Genomic DNA, 17,567 nt, shown 5'->3' with positions numbered 1-17,567 from the left:
CAATGCCTGTGGCCTCAACCATCCCAGAGCCAATGCCTGTAGCCTCGACCTTCCCTGTAAGAAGAGGACGATAAGGGCCCTTACTCCCTAGTCACTGCCATTGCTCACGACCATAGAAGTCGTTCCCTGGTCGCTGCCAGTGCTCTTGACCACAAAGGTCAGTTCCAAGTCACTATCTGCTCCTTGCGCCAATCCCTCCACAGCTCCTTGCGCCAAGCCCTCCACGGCTCTGCCCCTCAGGCATCTGCTGGCTCCACCTTCCACAGCTCCGCCCTTCGAGCCTTCCACACCTCCGCCTTCTTTGGCTCTGACCATTGAACCTCTCCCGGCTCCGCCTGCCTTCGGCGAACCTCCTTCGGCTCCACCTGCCTTCGTCAGACCTCCCTCGGCTACTCTCAGAATCTTCTATGGCTCTGCCCTCACCCCCTGAAACTCCACCTCCTGAGTCTCAAATCCCTGATCATTCTGTGGCTCCAACTGCTCCACCTCCAGTTCCTCTTCTCGAGACCCAAATTCTCTATCCTCCTGTGGCTCCGCCTAACCCAATTCCGGATCCTACTCCTGAGTGTCCAGTTTTTGATCCTCCAACAGCTCCACCTCCTGACTCAAACTCTGGCTCTTCCTGCTCGTCCCTGCTCTGTGGACACCTCCCATGCCTCCTGTCCCTGCTCTCTAGCTGCTCCCCAGGCCTCCTGACCCTGTTCCTGTTCCTGCTCTGTGGCCGCCTCCCCAGGCCTCCTTTCCCTGCTCTGTGGCCGCCTCCCCAGGCATCCTGTCCCTGCTCAATGGCTGCCTCCCAAACCTCCTGACCCAGTCCTTGCCCAAAGGCCAACTCCCTGGTCTTCTGATCATCCACAGACTCCTCCCTGGCCACCGGATTGTCCGCCAATTCCTCCTGGATCCTGACCTGTCATCTATGTCCTCCTGCCCTCCTCCGACTTTGGGAGCCAGGAGTCACCCTTTAAGGGGGGAGGGGGGGTGTACTGTCACAGATTCACTCTCCCCTGAGTTTACTACATGCACCTGCACATCATCAGTATCATGGACATGGACTGCATAATACCCCACTCAGTCACTTGTCTGTTCTCGTCTATGTACCCCCCTAAATCTACAGACTCCTTAGCCACCTCAATACTTACCAGTTTTTTTTTACATACCTAGGTATTTGTTCCTATCATCTGAGTTTGGTGTCTGTTTTGTCCTCCATGTATGCCTTCAGCTATTTGACTCTCCCATTTTTTTGTCACGATTCCTACAAGGACCAAAAGACTGTTGTGAGTTTTCTGATCATCTGCTTTTTGTTAACTACCCTGTTTGCAGTTTACTCATCTGCTGTTCGTGTCATACCTGTATTTGGAATGCCTCACCTGTTTGTTTCACCTCTCATCCCTTTCCGTGTCAAACCCTGCAATTGAGTCCATCCATCTGAGAGTTCATATTTTGACAAGTATAGCCACAAGACATAAACAACATTTGTGTTAATATGACTTCAGTGTGATAAAATTGCTTACAAACCATATCTGTGTATTTATATCGAATTTTACAACTTCGTTGCAATGACGTCATAACAATATAAAACCTAAAATGACTGTACATGATGGAAAAGTCATTGAAACTATACATTTAGTTTTTTTTTATTTCAGCTTTAAAATGTTTAATTTACTAGAAATTGCTTTTTGTAAGTACAATTGCTATATATATATATATATATATATATATATATATATATATATATATATATATATATAGTATATATAAAAAGGGTTCAAGTGAAGCACATACAATGGAGGTGAATGGGGGTAAGCGTTAAAATACACAAAAGTATAGTCACAAGATATTAAACATTTGTTAACATGTTTTAGTGCACTAAAAGCACTTACCTTTACTGCCATGACGACATAAACAACAACAAAAAACTACAATTTTAATAACTTTACAGCTCAATTAATACACAAGTTTTAACAGAAGAATTAATAAAAGTGCTTTCATAAAATTATAAAGCTTCACATGTTTGCCTTTAAATCCTTCAAAAATTGGCCCATTCGCTTCTATTGTAAGTGCCTTACTGTAATTTAGATTTTTGCTTTTGTTTTTTTGTTTTTTAAAGAAAAGGAGAAGTGATTCAAAATAAATTTTTGTGGCAATCAACATTATGCCACAAATGCTGTCGACAGCTCAACATGTATTGAACCCGGAATATTCCTATAAGAAGCTTCAATGCAGTTAACTACAGCACTTCTTAGCTTGAGTAGCTTCTAGTTTATCAAACTTTGTTTCAAAAGAGCAGCTTCAAAGTCAACACTGTTGAATAGGACCTTTCTTAACTATAGCAAGTGCATTCCATCTTCATTAAGGGCCATAATTAAGCTATAATTAAGAAGAAAGCAGCACTTCCTAATACAAAAAGATGAGAATAACTGGTTTAAAAAAGGAAGGAACCAATGACATACTGTCAAAACAAACTCCCAACTTCCCAACCATTAATACAAGTATTTCTGGCATGCTTTTAATTAAAACACTGGAAATGTATGAATCTCTTTTTCATTCAGTTCATAATTCATCAGCCCTCAAAAAAAAAACAAAAAAAAACGGCCTTATTAATATTTATTATGTGTGTGTTTTCCTCTGAATGCAACTACAGTACGTACATCTCCTAGTGAAGACTTTCTGTGCGGCGTAGTCAGTGAATCTTTTAAATGCATTGATCTCATAAAAAGCTGGAGAGGATAGTTAATACTACTACAGGATAAATTAGCCAACAGCACACTGAGCCAAGAAGGAGACCTGTGAAATACTTCCAATGTGGTTAACGGTCATAAATGAGCAGGTGGTTTGAGTTCCAGGCAAACATAAATCTAAATCACCTTGAAAAATGTTTTGACACCTTCGTCAAAACAGACATCATGAAGACTAATAATGAAGGAGACATTTTGAAAGCGTAGGTGCCCCAGATGGAATAAACAGATGCCATTAATCTTACCTTGCGCTTGTTGTTGGGGCTGACATACAGATAGCTGAGGATGGTTTTCACGCCCACCTTCTCATTGAGTTTCTCGTAAGTAGTTCCGTAGTCTGTTGACCTGAAATGTAATCAGAGGCCCCAATGAGAATTTGAGGAATCAGTTGTTGTAAATAAATACCCACTGTGCACTTCAAACAGGGATGAAAGGAGTACAGAACTGTAGCTGATTTGTGTAAGTAACACACTACATAAGTACTTCAAAAGATTTAGATTTGATTTAAGCAAAGTAATTAAAGATTTATAAAATGTTGCAGAAATTTGTTGTTCCCCAAATTTAAGGAATATTCACAACTTTTAAATATGATTTCCAAACAATCCCCCTGTGTGCCATTGGTTGATTAAACATTTTTGAACATTCCTTCATAAATGTTTTCCTACATTTTTATGCAGAGGTTCAGAAATTTACAATTAATAAAGTTACAGATGAGAGTAAAATAAATACAAAAAAATACAATAAACATACAGTATATATATTTTTTTATATCCCACCAGAACTCCATGTGGTGGCAACATTTTTGATTATTCCTCACTTTAAACCTCCTATAGTATTCAGCCATTATTATCAAAATAAATTCTCACAATTGAATAAAAATGGTCTCCTTTATCTGAGCAGTAAAAGACTTGGTTCCCCTTCTGTCACTCACTCGGGCAAAGAACACACTGAGGGAGCGTTTATGGATGGTTCAAGCTCTCATTGTGAGAACATGACCATGGCAACGTTGCGGTCGCGGCTTTCCTTCAACCGGGAGGATATGGCATCCTCAGCGAGTCCCGAGATGGGCATAGTACCGTGGCACATACCGTGTGACCCTCACCCCTTTCTGCCGTCACTTATTCAGCCCTTGGACAGACCTCTGTTTTCTACAGACCAGAGTCCCCCTGCAGCAGGTGTCCAGATGCCTCCCAGTTGGGCTGGGGCACCGTGTGCAATGGGCACGCAGCCGCTGGCTCCTTGATGGGACCCCGGCTGGGTTGGCACATGAACTGTCTAGAGTTGCTGACTGTATTTCTTGCCCTGTGCAGATTTCTGCCATTGATCAGTGGCAAGCATGTGTTGATTCGTTCAGACAACACAGCGACAGTAGCATATATAAATCACCATGCATGTTGCAATTCGCCACACCACTCATGTCCCGGGCAACCTAAAGCCACAGCAGTCACGACAGGTAATGCTCAGCAGAGAGTTGAGAATCCACCCTCAGGTGGTCCTGATTTGGTCTCGGTTTGGCACAGCACAGGTAGATCTGTTCGCTTCCAGAGATTCCACCCACTGCCCACTCTGGTACTCTCTGACGGAAGCCCCCCTCAGCACAGACGCACTGGCACACAGCTGGCCCCGTGAGCCTACTTGCATAAGTCCTGTGCAAGGCCTGAAAGGAAGAGGAACAAGTCATTCTCGTGGCCCCCTACTGGCCCACTTGGACTTGGTTCTCAGATCTCATGCGACAGCACCTCCCTGGAAAATTCCCCTGAGGAAGGACCTTCTTTCTCAGGGACAGGGCACCCTCTGGCATCCGCGGCCAGACCTCTAGAACCTCCATGTCTGGCCCTTGGACGGGATGCAGAAGGTCAAAAATGGTCTACCACCTGCTGTTGTAGACACAATCACTCAAGCCAGAGCTCCCTATACCAGGCTTTATGACCCAAAGTGACACTAATTCACAAATGGGTGTTCTTCCCGATATGAAGACCCACAGAGGTGCGAAATCGGTCAGTGCTCCCTTTCCTGCAGGAGAGCCTGGAGGGGCGGCTTTCCCCCTCCACCTTGAAGGTCTATGTAGCCGCCCTAGAGGCTCGCTGGACGGTAAGTCGTTTGGGTAGCACGATCTGATCATCGGGTTCCTTAGAGGCACCTCAAGGCTGAACCCTAAAATGTACTTGTTATTTTCTAACTCTAATGTCGTGTCAGCTAATGATTTTCTGTCATCCGTGTTCTGTCATGCTCAAAAAAGGACAAAATATAATAAAATCACAGTAAAAGGAATAAATATGACTTATTCTATACTGTATATTGATTATTTGTAAGTTTTTTTTCTATTGCCCCCTTTTTGAGCCTGACAGTTCATCACAGTCAGAATCACTATTTCCTTTTATTTTATACATGTTTCCTTTCATTATATCTACAGAAAGTAAAATGGGTTTTAAACGGCTTGTAAATAATGATAGGATTTTTGAGTGAGCTTCTCTTTTCATCCTTTTCCCCTTTGTAGTTAAAATGAAGAGAAAACCCAAAAGGACATAATGTCCTTCTTTAATAATAAAAATAAAAATAGTGGTCAGTCAAGACTGAAGAGAGAAAATGCTTGTGAAAAAGAGTCAGAAATACATGAAAGCTTAGAGAAAGAAGAAAGTCCAGAAGAACAGAGATCCCATCAGCAAGGTATTTTAGTTGTGGAGAGAGTCAGCAGGTCTGGAGGCAGAGAGCAGACGGACACTGGACAGTGTAGAGAGTGAGATCACTGAACATCTAGAGCAAGAAGAGAAAAGAGATGAGGCTGCCGAGTGCGACTTTGAGGCAGAGTGTGAGCAAGATGAGCCCTGTGCATCTACAAGCACTTCATCTGAACCGTCAGGTTTGTCAAGGAGTCAGTCGCTATAGGCCAGTTGTCTATATACATGTTTAGGCTGATTGAGATGAGAATACTCAGCTTTAGCTCTTTTTGTTTTCCAAAAACGTTTATGTTTTAATCATCTGAGCTTGACTTATTCCTATGGAATGCTAAATAATTATTCACTGTGACTCTTTCATCTTACACAGATATCTCTAAGAGTAGAGATCATCCACCTGTGCAGCCACTCTTCACAACATATCCAAAGACACTGATGGGGGACAGGAAGAGGAGCTTCAAAGCAGAATGGTACAAGATTCATCCCTGGCTTGACTACTCCAGAATATTAGACTCTGCATATTGTTACGCCTGTCGACATTTTACACCTCCCAACAGCCCATTGTCAGTTTTTGAGAGTGGTTTTTTAAACTGGAAGAAGGCAACCTACAAGGAAGGGGGATTTGCAATTCATGCAAGATCAGAGCACCACAAGCAAGACATGGTTGCATTTAAAGACTATGAGACAGCAGTGAAAAACGAATCGGTTACCTTACGTAACCTCGGTTCTCTCTAGAAGAGGGAACGAGTATTGCGTAAGCTAGCTTACGCTACGGGAAAGATTCATCTTTTCTGAGATATTGAAGCCAAAAAATTATCCTTAATTTTGTATCCATTGTCAACGCAGTGCAGCAACTGCATACCTTGAGCGGGCTAGCTAGCGAGCTCATTGGTTGCTCTGCGGCAACTGCTGCAGCCTATAGACGAACTTGAGTGAACTTGCGTCCAATGACAGGCGCCCGCGCCGTCACTGTATCAAAGACCGCCAGAATGGGCGTGGCTAGAGTGCATATAAGCGTAAGTTCGTAGGCTGGAACCCTGGTTTTCATTGAATGAAGCGAAAATCGCTCGTGGCGCGAGCACGGCCGGCTACGCAATATTCGTTCCCTCTTCTAGAGAGACCGAGGTTACGTAAGGTAACCGATTCGTTCTCTTACGAGAGGTTCTCTCGTATTGCGTAAGCTAGCTTACGCTACGGGAACCCATTGTCAATGCCGTGCGCGCCAAGCATCCACTGCATGAGCCCCGGGGGTGGGGGGACCCGGGGAGCCCTTGTGAGTGGGGAATAATATTTGGCCGGCAAGAGTGCGGGCCAGTGTGTGTGTAATACATAAGCACATAGTGGGAAGGGAAAGACAGAGCGGCGGTGCCGGTCTGTGTGGAATGTGTCCCATCAGTGCAGCTCACCAGGGGAGCTGTAGCGTATTAAACCGCTAGTAGTTTTGCCTGCAGGGCGGGCACTTCCAAATTGTAAAATCTGACAAAGGTGGAGGGGGAAGCCCAGCCCGCTGCCACACATATGTCGTGAATGGAAATCCCGCTGGACCATGCCCACGAGGAGGCCATGCCTCTAGTGGAGTGAGCCCTAATGCCTAACGGGCATGGTAGATATTTTGACGCGTACGCGGCAGCAATAGCGTCCACTATCCATCTAGACAGTGTCTGTTTCGAGGCGGCGAAACCTTTGGCGCGCCCTCCGAACGAAACGAAGCGCTGCTCAGAGCGTCTGAAAGAGGTGGAGCGCGCAGTATACAATCTCAGTGCTCTGACTGGGCAAAGGAGATTGGCGTCGCGTTTGCTATCGGATGCTGGCAGCGCCGATAGGGAAATGATTTGTGCTCTGAAAGGAGTACCGATCACCTTGGGGACATAGCCGTGTCTAGGCTTTAAAATGACCTTGGAGTCACTTGGTCCAAACTCAAGACACGCAGCGCTGACAGACAGCGCGTGAAGGTCTCCCACACGTTTAACTGATGACAGGGCAGTTAGAAAAACGGTTTTGAGTGAAAGGTATTTCAAATCCACGGATTGAAGCGGTTCGAAAGGGGGGGCTTTCATAGCTTCGAGAACTACGGAAAGATCCCAAATAGGAACCGATGGGGGGGCGCGGGGGGTTCATCCTTCTAGCTCCCCTGAGGAAGCCGATGACCAGCTCGTTTTTTCCCAGTGACTGGCCGTGCAGGGGTTCAGCGAATGCCGCGACGGCCGCCACGTACACTTTGAGCGTGGATGGGGATCTGCCCTTATCCAGCAGCTCTTGTAAAAACACGAGCAGCGACGACACCCCACATGTCCGTGGGTCCAGGTCTCTGTCGGTGCACCATTTTGAAAACACAGACCATTTGGACGCATAGAGTCTTCTCGTGGAAGGGGCTCTAGCGTGTATGATAGTGTTTATTACTCCTTCTGGCAAAGCAACGGGTAGTCGTTGATCACCCACGCGTGCAGCACCCAGCGCTCTGGGTGGGGATGCCAGATCGTGCCGCGAGCTTGAGAGAGGAGATCTGCTCTCACTGGAATGGGCCACGGGGCTGTCAGTGACAGCTGTGTAAGCTCCGGGAACCATGTCTGATTCTCCCAGCGCGGGGCTATGAGGAGCACCGAGTGACGCATTTCCCTGATCCTCTGCATTACCTGTGGCAATAGCGAGACGGGAGGGAAGGCGTAAAGCGGGCGGTTGGGCCAGTCCTGGGCCAGCGCGTCCTCGCTTTTTGAGAAAAATACTGGGCAGTGAGAGTTATCTTCTGACGCAAAGAGGTCTATCTCTGCTCTGCCGAATATGCTCCATAACTTCTGGACTGTTTGAGTGTGCAGGGACCATTCCCCTGGGGAAATACTGTCCAGAGACAATCTGTCTGGGCCGTCGTTCAGGTGGCCTGGCACGTGCGTCGCCCTCAGCGAGCGCAGGTGGCACTGGGACCAACTCAGTATGCGTTTTGTCAGATGGAAGAGGTTCCTGGATCTGACACCACCCTGACGGTTTAGATAGGATACCACAGATCTGTTGTCCGAACCGACCAGGACGTGGTGACCTCGAATGACCAAGAGGAAGCGCACGAGCGCGTACTCGACCGCTATCATTTCCAGACAATTTATGTGAAGGAGCTTTTCCTGAACTGACCATAGGCCAAAAACCGGAGAGCCCTCGCAGACCGCGCCCCAACCCGTGTTGGACGCGTCTGTCGAGATGACTTTTCGGCGAGATACAGCTCCCATCGTCACTCCCCGGTGATACCATTCGGCCACTGCCCAGGGCTGCAGAGCTGAGATACAGGTCTGAGTCACTCTGATCGGCTGGCGGCCCGTGGCCCAAGCCCGGCGAAACGCGCGGGTGTTTAGCCAATGCTGAAGCGGGCGCATGCACAGTAACCCCAGCTGAAGTACTGCTGCGGCTGAGGCCATGTAACCTAGCATTCTCTGAAATTTTTTCAGAGGCGTGAGGCTGTTCATCTGAAAGGACGCGGCTAGTCACTGAACACGGCGCGCGCGCTGTGTAGATAAGCGAGCCGTCATCGCCATGGAGTCTAGTTCTATTCCAAGGAAGGAAATTGCCTGACTGGGCTGTAGTGAGCTCTTGGTCCAATTGACTGCAAGACCCAAACTGTTCAGATGAATGAGGAGAACTGTCCTGTGAGACAGAAGCTCCGTATGTGACTGTGCCAAAATCAGCCAATCGTCCAAATAGTTCAGAATTCGCAAGCCCTGACTCCGCAGGGGTGCGAGCGCCGCATCCATGCACTTCGTGAAAGTACGGGGTGCTAAAGACAGGCCGAACGGAAGGACGGTGTATTGATAAACCTGGCCGTCGAAGGCGAATCTCAAGAATGGCCTGTGACGGGGATTTATCTGAATCTGAAAGTAGGCATCTTTCAGATCGAGAGAAATAAACCAGTCCCCCGGCGCACATGCGCGAGGAGTTTCCTGATTGTAAGCATTTTGAACGGTCTTTTTGCGAGCACCTTGTTCAAAACCCTGAGATCTAATATTGGTCTGAGGCCGCCGTCTTTCTTGGGGACAAGAAAATAACGGCTGTAAAACCCCAACTCGCTCAGAGAAGGTGGCACTCTCTCTATGGCCCTTTTGCACAGAAGGTTTGCTATTTCTGAACGAAGCATGCAGGCTGCTTCTGTGTTCACAGTAGTTTCGAGCCGCGCTCTGAAGCGGGGAGGGCGGCGATCGAATTGTAGCAAATAGCCCTGTTTTATTGTGCTTAACACCCATTTGGATATCCCTGGGATAGTTTTCCACGCTTTGAAGCGTAACGCTAGAGGGTGAATGGCCAAGTCGCCCTGATTTCCGCACACAGCGAGCTGAACAGAATGTGTGAGCGCGCTTACTGTGCTTATGCATGACTGCTCGCAGACAGCAGGGACAGGCTGTTCTGTGAGTGACTTCCTGATTGAGGTGAATGGGGAAAGAGTCACATCTGTGAAGTGATGCGCGAGCATAGTCATGGGCATGGGACTTACATACAGAGAGGTGTTTGCTGGCCGTGTGACAGAGCGGGCAGAGAAGGGGCGCGCGCACGGATTCGTGGGCGCGTTTATTGACTCTAACACTCGAGCTGGCTGTGCCTGCTTTATGTGAGTGGGCTCTGATAGGGACACGGGAAGTGTAATGCTTGTGTGTAGGGGTGAACGCTGGATTGTGGGCACATTTTCTACACATAAGGCATGTTTGCTTTTCACAAGATTTCTTTGGGTCGCCGTGAAAACGGCATTTGAGTGCAGGCAAGCGGGCAGTATCACCGGCTTGTTGGCTGCTGAATCCACCACTGCAGTAGACTGAGAGAAGGGGACTGACAGGGGGCGAAGCTTTGACGGTGGTCCGGCCGCGGCGGGACTGAGCCGTCGTTTCCTTAACAAAGCTAGGAGGACTTCGGTTGCTCAGGTTTCAGCGCAATCTTAGGCCGAGGCCCGCGGGGGGGCGGCGGTCTGCGGCGGCTGTCTGAGCGCGTTTTAGGGCGGCCGCCCTGTCGACGCTGAGAAGTCTGGCTTTGCTTAGCTGGGCGCTGTGAAGAGGCTCGTGCAGGAGTCTGGTCATGTGGGCGGCCTGCAGAGGAGCTAGCGCGACGAGGCAGGAAGAGATTCATGGCTTGGGTGGCTTTCTGGACTTCCGAGAAACGGTCAACAATGCCACTCACCGCGGAACCGAAGAGACCGGACGGAGAGAGCGGCGCATTGAGGAACGTGGAGCGTTCAGCTTCTCCCATGTCAGCTAGCGTTAGCCATAGGTGTCTCTCGGTCACAGTCAGCGCGGCCATGCACTTCCCTAGGGCTTGAGCTGCAGCTTTGGTGGCGTGAAGGGCGAGATCCGTCGCGCTCCTTAGATCTGAAACAGCCTCTTGGAGGATCTGTAAAATGGCCATGGAATGCAGAGCAGATGCGGCTTGGCCTGCAGCGGCATAGGCGCGGCCAACACTGGCGGAAGTAGTTCTGCAGGCCTTAGACGGGAGCACTGGCTTAGACCGCCATCTCGCGGAGGGCGGGCAAAGGTGTGCTGCTACCGAATCCTCGACCGGGGGGATGGAAGAGTAGCCCCTCTCGGTGGCGCCATCCACCGAAGCGATGGAGACATGGGATCGGTTCCTGGCCGAGAGAGGCGCGTTCCACGATTTAGAGAGCTCGGCGTGGAGTTCCGGCAGGAAGGGAGCGACGGCTCTGAAGAAAGCAGCCGTCGAGTCTGTTGGGAGCCTGCTCAGAGGGCGGTGACCACTCGAGCCCGAGGCGGTCGACGGCCTGTGTGAGGATGTGTTAGATTTGTCATATATATAATTTTCAGATGCTGAAAATTGGCTAGTTGTGCTTGGATGCTAAAAATGTGATATCACAATACAAAATTACTTGTGAAATAAATGAAACATTCATTTGATTTTAAATTGTTTTATTAGCTTACTTCTAGAGATTGCAGTAAAAAATGACTTGAAATAATCCTTAAAGTAGGTTAAAATGCATGTTAAATGTGTGCCCCCTAAAAGCACAAGTGGCTCCTGCCTGGCCCCCCCAGTTACTGTGGTCTAGAACCACCACTGGTGACAGACGTCTCAGTTACTGTCATAACCTCCATTCCCTGATGGAGGGGACGAGATGTTGTGTCCCTCTTACCACAACACTGTACTAAGCCGCTGAAATGGCCAGGACCTTGCTCTCAGATCCTCAGCTCAAAACCTGTCTGAACAGACTCACGCCTCCCTCCTTTTATACCCGTATGTCCAGGGAAGGGGCATGCAAATTCTGTTCGCCAATTGACATTGGCCTTTTCTCAAAGATAACAGGTAACCAAGGCTGTCAAGAGAGACCCCTAGTGTCACTACATCGACACAACATCTCGTTCCCTCCATCAGGGAACGGAGGTTACGACAGTAACCGAGACATTACTTTTCCTCTATTTTCCATCTGAACATAAAAAGAAAGCGACATCTTTGGAATTAGCTCTTGAAAATTTATTGGAAAGACCAAAAAAACAGCAATTTAGCTAAATAACATATGTAGGTTTTGTGAACAGGGACTAAAAATGATTTTAGCAGAACATTTTTGAAAACTGGAACAAAATGATTTTCAACTGTTCCTGAGAGAAATGCTTTTTTTTTTAAATGCTGTAAACCAGTTATAAACAGTTATTTTGTTCCAATAATTGTTTCATGAAACTAAAGGCCAAAAGGTTTATCACAGTATATTTTTTATGGAACTACATCACTTCATGTTGCCTGTAAAAATGATACATGTCTTTTGAACATGAAGGAAACTGCTGTATCACACATTTATTTGCATAATTGTTTGTTGTGGATGTCGTATGATTGAATACCTTTTTTACAACTATTTATAATTACTTTATATACATGCATGGCTAAATCAGATACAAAGAAAACCTTATTAGGTGTAAAAAGTACTTTTCTCAGTTGTGTCTAAGTCTTCACTGAATTATTGTTAGATACGATGTATTAATACAGATTTGAGTTTTGACTCAGAATCAGATCTGTAATTAAAATGTTACTTAACTGTTAATTAACTGTATGCTTGTTATGATTTCAATTGTTCTATTGTCGCTCATTTTTTGTTTATTTTGAGCACAGAGTAATTTCATTTTTATTTATTTTGTATTTATTTATTTTTAATGCAGAAAAAAAAGTTTAATGGCTGATAAGAAAGAAAGGAATATTTATGGAAGTTACATTTTCCCATTTCACTTGTCACTGGAAGATATGGCAATAAGATGGACCCTGTGTATAGTTAACCCTTGGCGAGAAACAATCAATCATATAAGATTATTGAATACAAAGATACAGTATATCAAGCATTGTTCAGCATTTATTTACCTATTTTATTTCCTAGATAGCACATATACACAAATATCCAAGATTTTACACTAAATCTGCTAAACATCTTAAAAAGCTTCTGCTTAATGTCTTATTGACATCCGAGACATACTTATTGACATACGTCTTATAGACGTATTGCAGATGAGCAAACAACGTAAAAAAAAAAATGTGTTCCAGATGTAAACACACACATCAAATAGACGTCTGGTGATGTACGTGTGCTATCAGGGTAGATAACAGTCACGGTGTTTTTCAATTTGTGCAGCTTTTTAGTCATGTAACGCAATGAATAAAGATCAATGTATTTTATACTCTGACTGCGCTTACATAAGCCCATAATATCTTACTGATAGAGCATTGAGTACTTTAAAAAAAAAATGCAAACATTTTTATTTAGTTGAAGTGCAAGTATAATTTCTGTTCTTAAACATCCTGCCACCACACCATCCCCTTGTTCATTGATATTCATACAAAATGTCAGCTTTTAATTAAAGTTAAGGGGGGAAAAAGTTAAAGAAAAGAAACTGTCAGAGCTGAGCAAAGAAACATTTTATGCTGAGAAAGTGTCATCACTCAATGTGAAGCTTGCAGCTAATTTTATAACTGTTGTAACTAATGAGGCTACACTATACCCTGTATTATAAAGTCAGACGTTTTTGCTGCATATTAATGTACATTCTCTACAGTAGTAAAACGACAGTGCCCAACTAACAGGTAGAAATGGCCTTGTACAATGAGATGAGAATGACGCAGCCTTCAATTGTATTCAAAAATACATAATTGTAATTATGAGTTACATGCACAAGAATGACTTGGCGATGTCACGGAAAATGCTAAACACACAATTAGTAAGTTTAGATGCACAATTTTACATAAATTAGGATTAAAGGTATTGTTCGCCCAAAAATAACAATTCTCTCATCATTTACTCCCAGATGTGTATGACTTAAAGCACATAACTGGTAATCTGGTAATCAGAAGGTCACTGGTTCGAGCCCCACAGTCACCACCATTGTGTCCTTGAGCAAGGCACTTAACTCCAGGTTGCTCTGGGGGGATTGTCCCTGTAATAAGGGCTCTGTAAGTCGCTTTGGATAAAAGCGTCTGGCAAAATGCATAAATGTAAATCATATTTTTTGTTGTTCCATACAAGTGAATGGTGGTCAGAGATTTGAAGGTCCAAAAATCATATAAAGGCAGCATAAAGTTAATCCATACGACTCCAGTGGTTAAATCCATAAATTCATTAGTGATATGATGTGGGTGAGAAAAATAAAATAAAATATATATATATATATATATATATTTTTTTTTTTTACTATAAATTCTCCTCCCTGTGCAGTAGGTGGCAATATGCACAAATAATGTAAAAGTGGAGTTTTATATTAAGAAATAGCTTAGATTCTTACCCTCACCTATCATATCACTACTGAATACATGGAGTCATATAGATTACTTTAATGCTGACTTTGTGTGCTTTTAAGCCCATTACATTTCTTGCCACCATTTGCTTGAATTGTATGGATCTATGAAGCTGAGATATATTTATCAAGAATATAGGGTGAGTAAATTATGAGAGAATTTTTATTTTTGTAATAACTATCCATTTAATAAGCAAACAACGTGTGTTAAAAGACCTTAAAAGACAAAATACATAGATTTTTGACCATTACCCAGATTTCACATTGCATGTTAACATCTTTACTGGTTTTCCTACCATTTTATACAATGTGTACAATGTTGCATGAAGCAGAGGATTTCAAATGTCATTGTGAGGAGGAGGAGGGTGTGGCCGGGCTGTGAGGGTGCACGGCCGGCACTGAGTAAAATAATCAGCGAGAGAGAGATAAAGGGAAGCCAGAGACGCCAGTTTAAGAGAGAGACAGACACGCATGATTGCGCTGTGTGTGTGTTTGTTTATGTTTGTTTTATGTTGTTTTAAGTTCCTTTACATCATCAAAGTGATGTTGACTGTCCTGCCGGTTCCTACCACCTCCTTGTTCATCCTGAACCTGTTACATTGGTGCCAAGACCCGGGAAGGAGGAGAGAAGCGCTGTCGTGGAGTCCTCTCCTCTGCTGTCCGCCCACAGAGGACCCGCGGCTGTCCACCGGGGGACGGAGGAGTTGATGCCGGGAGTTGGAGGAACCGCTGCCATCCACCAGGAAGTGGAGGAGGTGTTCTGTCCACCAGAGGTCGGAGGACTCGCTTCTGTCCGCCTGGGGAGGAGCAGCTGTTGTCCTCCAGTGGGCGGAGGAGTGGCTGAGGACCAGGCACAAGGGACAGATGAGCAAGTTTCTCTCTCTCTCTCTCTCTCTCTCTCTCTCTCTCGCTCTGTCTCTCTCTCTCTGTGTCTCTTCTGCTCACCCTTTCCCTCTCCCCTCTCCCTCCCCTCATCTCTCCCCAGATTCCCAGGAGACGGGGTAGACCATCGGCTTGCGGAACGGCCAGAAGGGGTGGGGGGAGTAGGCCAGTCCAGATGGCACCCCAGCCTGAATTGGGCAGGGGAGGAGTGTGAAGAGGAGGAGGGCGTGGCCAGGCCAAGAGGATACACGTCCGGAGCTGAGTCAATTAATCAGCTGGATAATGAGACATAGGGGAGCCAGAGATGCCAGTTCGAGAGAGACACATGCGACTGTGCTGTGTGTGTGTTTATGTTTTTTTTTTTATGTTGTTTTAAGTTTAGATAAGTCATTAAAGTTATGTTGATTGTCTTGCTGGTTCCCATCTTCTCCTTGCCCACCCTGAACCCATTACAGTCATGTAAGCACAGTTTTCTTATGTTGCCAGATCTTTTAAATAAGCTGATTGTTGGTCGTTGTAATGGCAAAAAGGGGCATGCCCCAATGAAAGATGGCAGTGGATGTTTTTGTGAAGTTATCTAAACTTCAATATTAATATATTATTAATATTATTTCAATATTTAGCTGCAATATACAGCAATATAAAGGTAACAAATTTAAAATGAATGACTCACCCTTTGCTAAATCCAAAAAGCAAATAGCTTTGTTTGTTTTATGCATGTGTAAGTAAATGATGGAGGCTTTTTAAAAAGTGATGTCGGTGAATTTACTTAATCTTATACAAAAAAATGCTTCTGACGTTATTATTTTTTGTTTTAGTTTCCAACTTAACGATGTCACAATTCATAATAACATCCCAGTTTCACAGATGCACTTAAAATCCAAGAAACAAAGGGGCAAAGTGACAAGGTTCAATAACAGCAGCATCAGCCAGTGTGCACAAAGACAGCTGCTCAGGATCACCGTAACCCTACAAGTAAAATATTACAAATGAACATTGAAATAAAGGGAGTATTTAACAGTTGCCTAATTAGATACAAAAGCAACACAGGTGTTTGGTAACCATAGAAACTGGCAGCTGATAAACAGAGAACTTAAGAGAGGATGCCCACTGTTGACTAATTTACATCCCCCGACTTACAGCAGGACCTACAAACATTTCAGACAACTACACATACACACACACACACACACACACACATACACACTTCATAGTATTTTCTGAGGATAGAGTGCTGGTTTTCTATTTAGCATCTCTTGTCTATTAGCTTATTTTTTTATACGCAGGTGCTTCAGAAGCCCAGAAACAGCCAGTCTACCACTTCTCACATATTAGAAAGATAACACTGACAACTATTAGCCTATTCCCATTATACATAATAATGAAAATTATAATTAAATTTAATGCAATGCGCTTTTTTAATGGTTTTAGCCCAGCTGAATCTACTCACATACATACACTCAAAAATAGAGAGAACAAAAGATACCCTACAATGGGTTGTTTAAATTCACTGTAATATGAAATGTTGAATATTGACATCATTTGAAAATAGTCTGCGGCAAATTGGTGGTGTGTTTTATGAAATATTCAGGTGTTATTCTGTGCGCTAATGTGAAACTTGTGTTCGGTTGTGACCTCACATTTTTTAAACATGTTTTTTGAGGTGCGTAGAACTGCCATTTCAAATATATTTTGTAAGAGCAAAGTCTCTCCATGCACACACAAATACAAAGACAGACACGATAGAACCAAAATATCTTCTGCCATTTTAAAATGTGCAATCACAAATACAGCTGAAAAAAACATAGTTTGGACGTCAAAGTTTTACAAACCTCATTTGAATTGCATTTGAATCTACATCTTTTCATAACAAGCTTGTATTATATACATTTATAATTGCCCTCTTCCCCTTTCAGAATTGTAGCCTGAAGCTGCAGAACAGTGCAACAGCATTTATTTTTTCCCCATCAAAGGTTGACCTCAGACTATTTTAAATCTGACGCTCTTTTAAATTAAAAATATAATGAAAAACTTTGAATTTCTCCTCTGTAAGCAAATTGAAGGGGTCCAGCAGAGGTCCAGTGATGTCCTTCAGGTAGGCCAAAACAGGTTCTCAAATGACTTCATGACCACAGACGTGAGAGCGACAGGTTTTCGGGGACTGTATTGATGGTGGAGCATTTGAAGCAGCAGGGAACTTCACACTGCTCCAGTGATCTATTGAAGATCTGTGTGAAGATGGAGTCCAGTTGGTCAGAGCAGACATTCAGATACCGTCTGGTCCTGAAGCTTTCCAAGTCTTTTGTTTCCGAAAGTCCCAGCACACATCCTACTCACAGCTCATAAGTGCAGATTGAATAGCAGAATGGGGGATCCAGGAGGTGTTTATTGTGTGTGTGAAGTGAAGATCAGAGCAGGGTAGGGGTGTGAGACTGGGATTTTCAAACCTGCAGTAAAACAAATTCAGTTCATTAGCTATTAGTTGACTCTACAGAGCGAGGGGGAGGTGTCATATACTTGGTAAAGCTTTTTAGGCC

The 17,567-nt window shown here is 44.7% G+C and overlaps 1 protein-coding gene across 1 annotated transcript in view; it reads right to left on the bottom strand.

The window, feature by feature from the left end:
- The window catches only part of LOC127643906 (VPS10 domain-containing receptor SorCS1-like), a 254,439-nt gene that overhangs the window by 113,522 nt on the left and 123,350 nt on the right, over positions 1-17,567 (bottom strand). The window contains exon 3 of the mRNA XM_052126846.1: positions 2,981-3,080. Coding sequence (XP_051982806.1) covers positions 2,981-3,080 — 100 coding nt within the window. The remainder of the gene's footprint in view (positions 1-2,980; positions 3,081-17,567) is intronic.

The sequence above is a fragment of the Xyrauchen texanus genome, chromosome 5, assembly GCF_025860055.1.
Source record: "Xyrauchen texanus isolate HMW12.3.18 chromosome 5, RBS_HiC_50CHRs, whole genome shotgun sequence".
Classification (NCBI taxonomy): Eukaryota; Metazoa; Chordata; class Actinopteri; order Cypriniformes; family Catostomidae; genus Xyrauchen; species Xyrauchen texanus.
The sequence above is the reverse complement of the archived record's forward strand: the minus strand, read 5'-3'. Positions and strand labels throughout refer to the sequence as shown.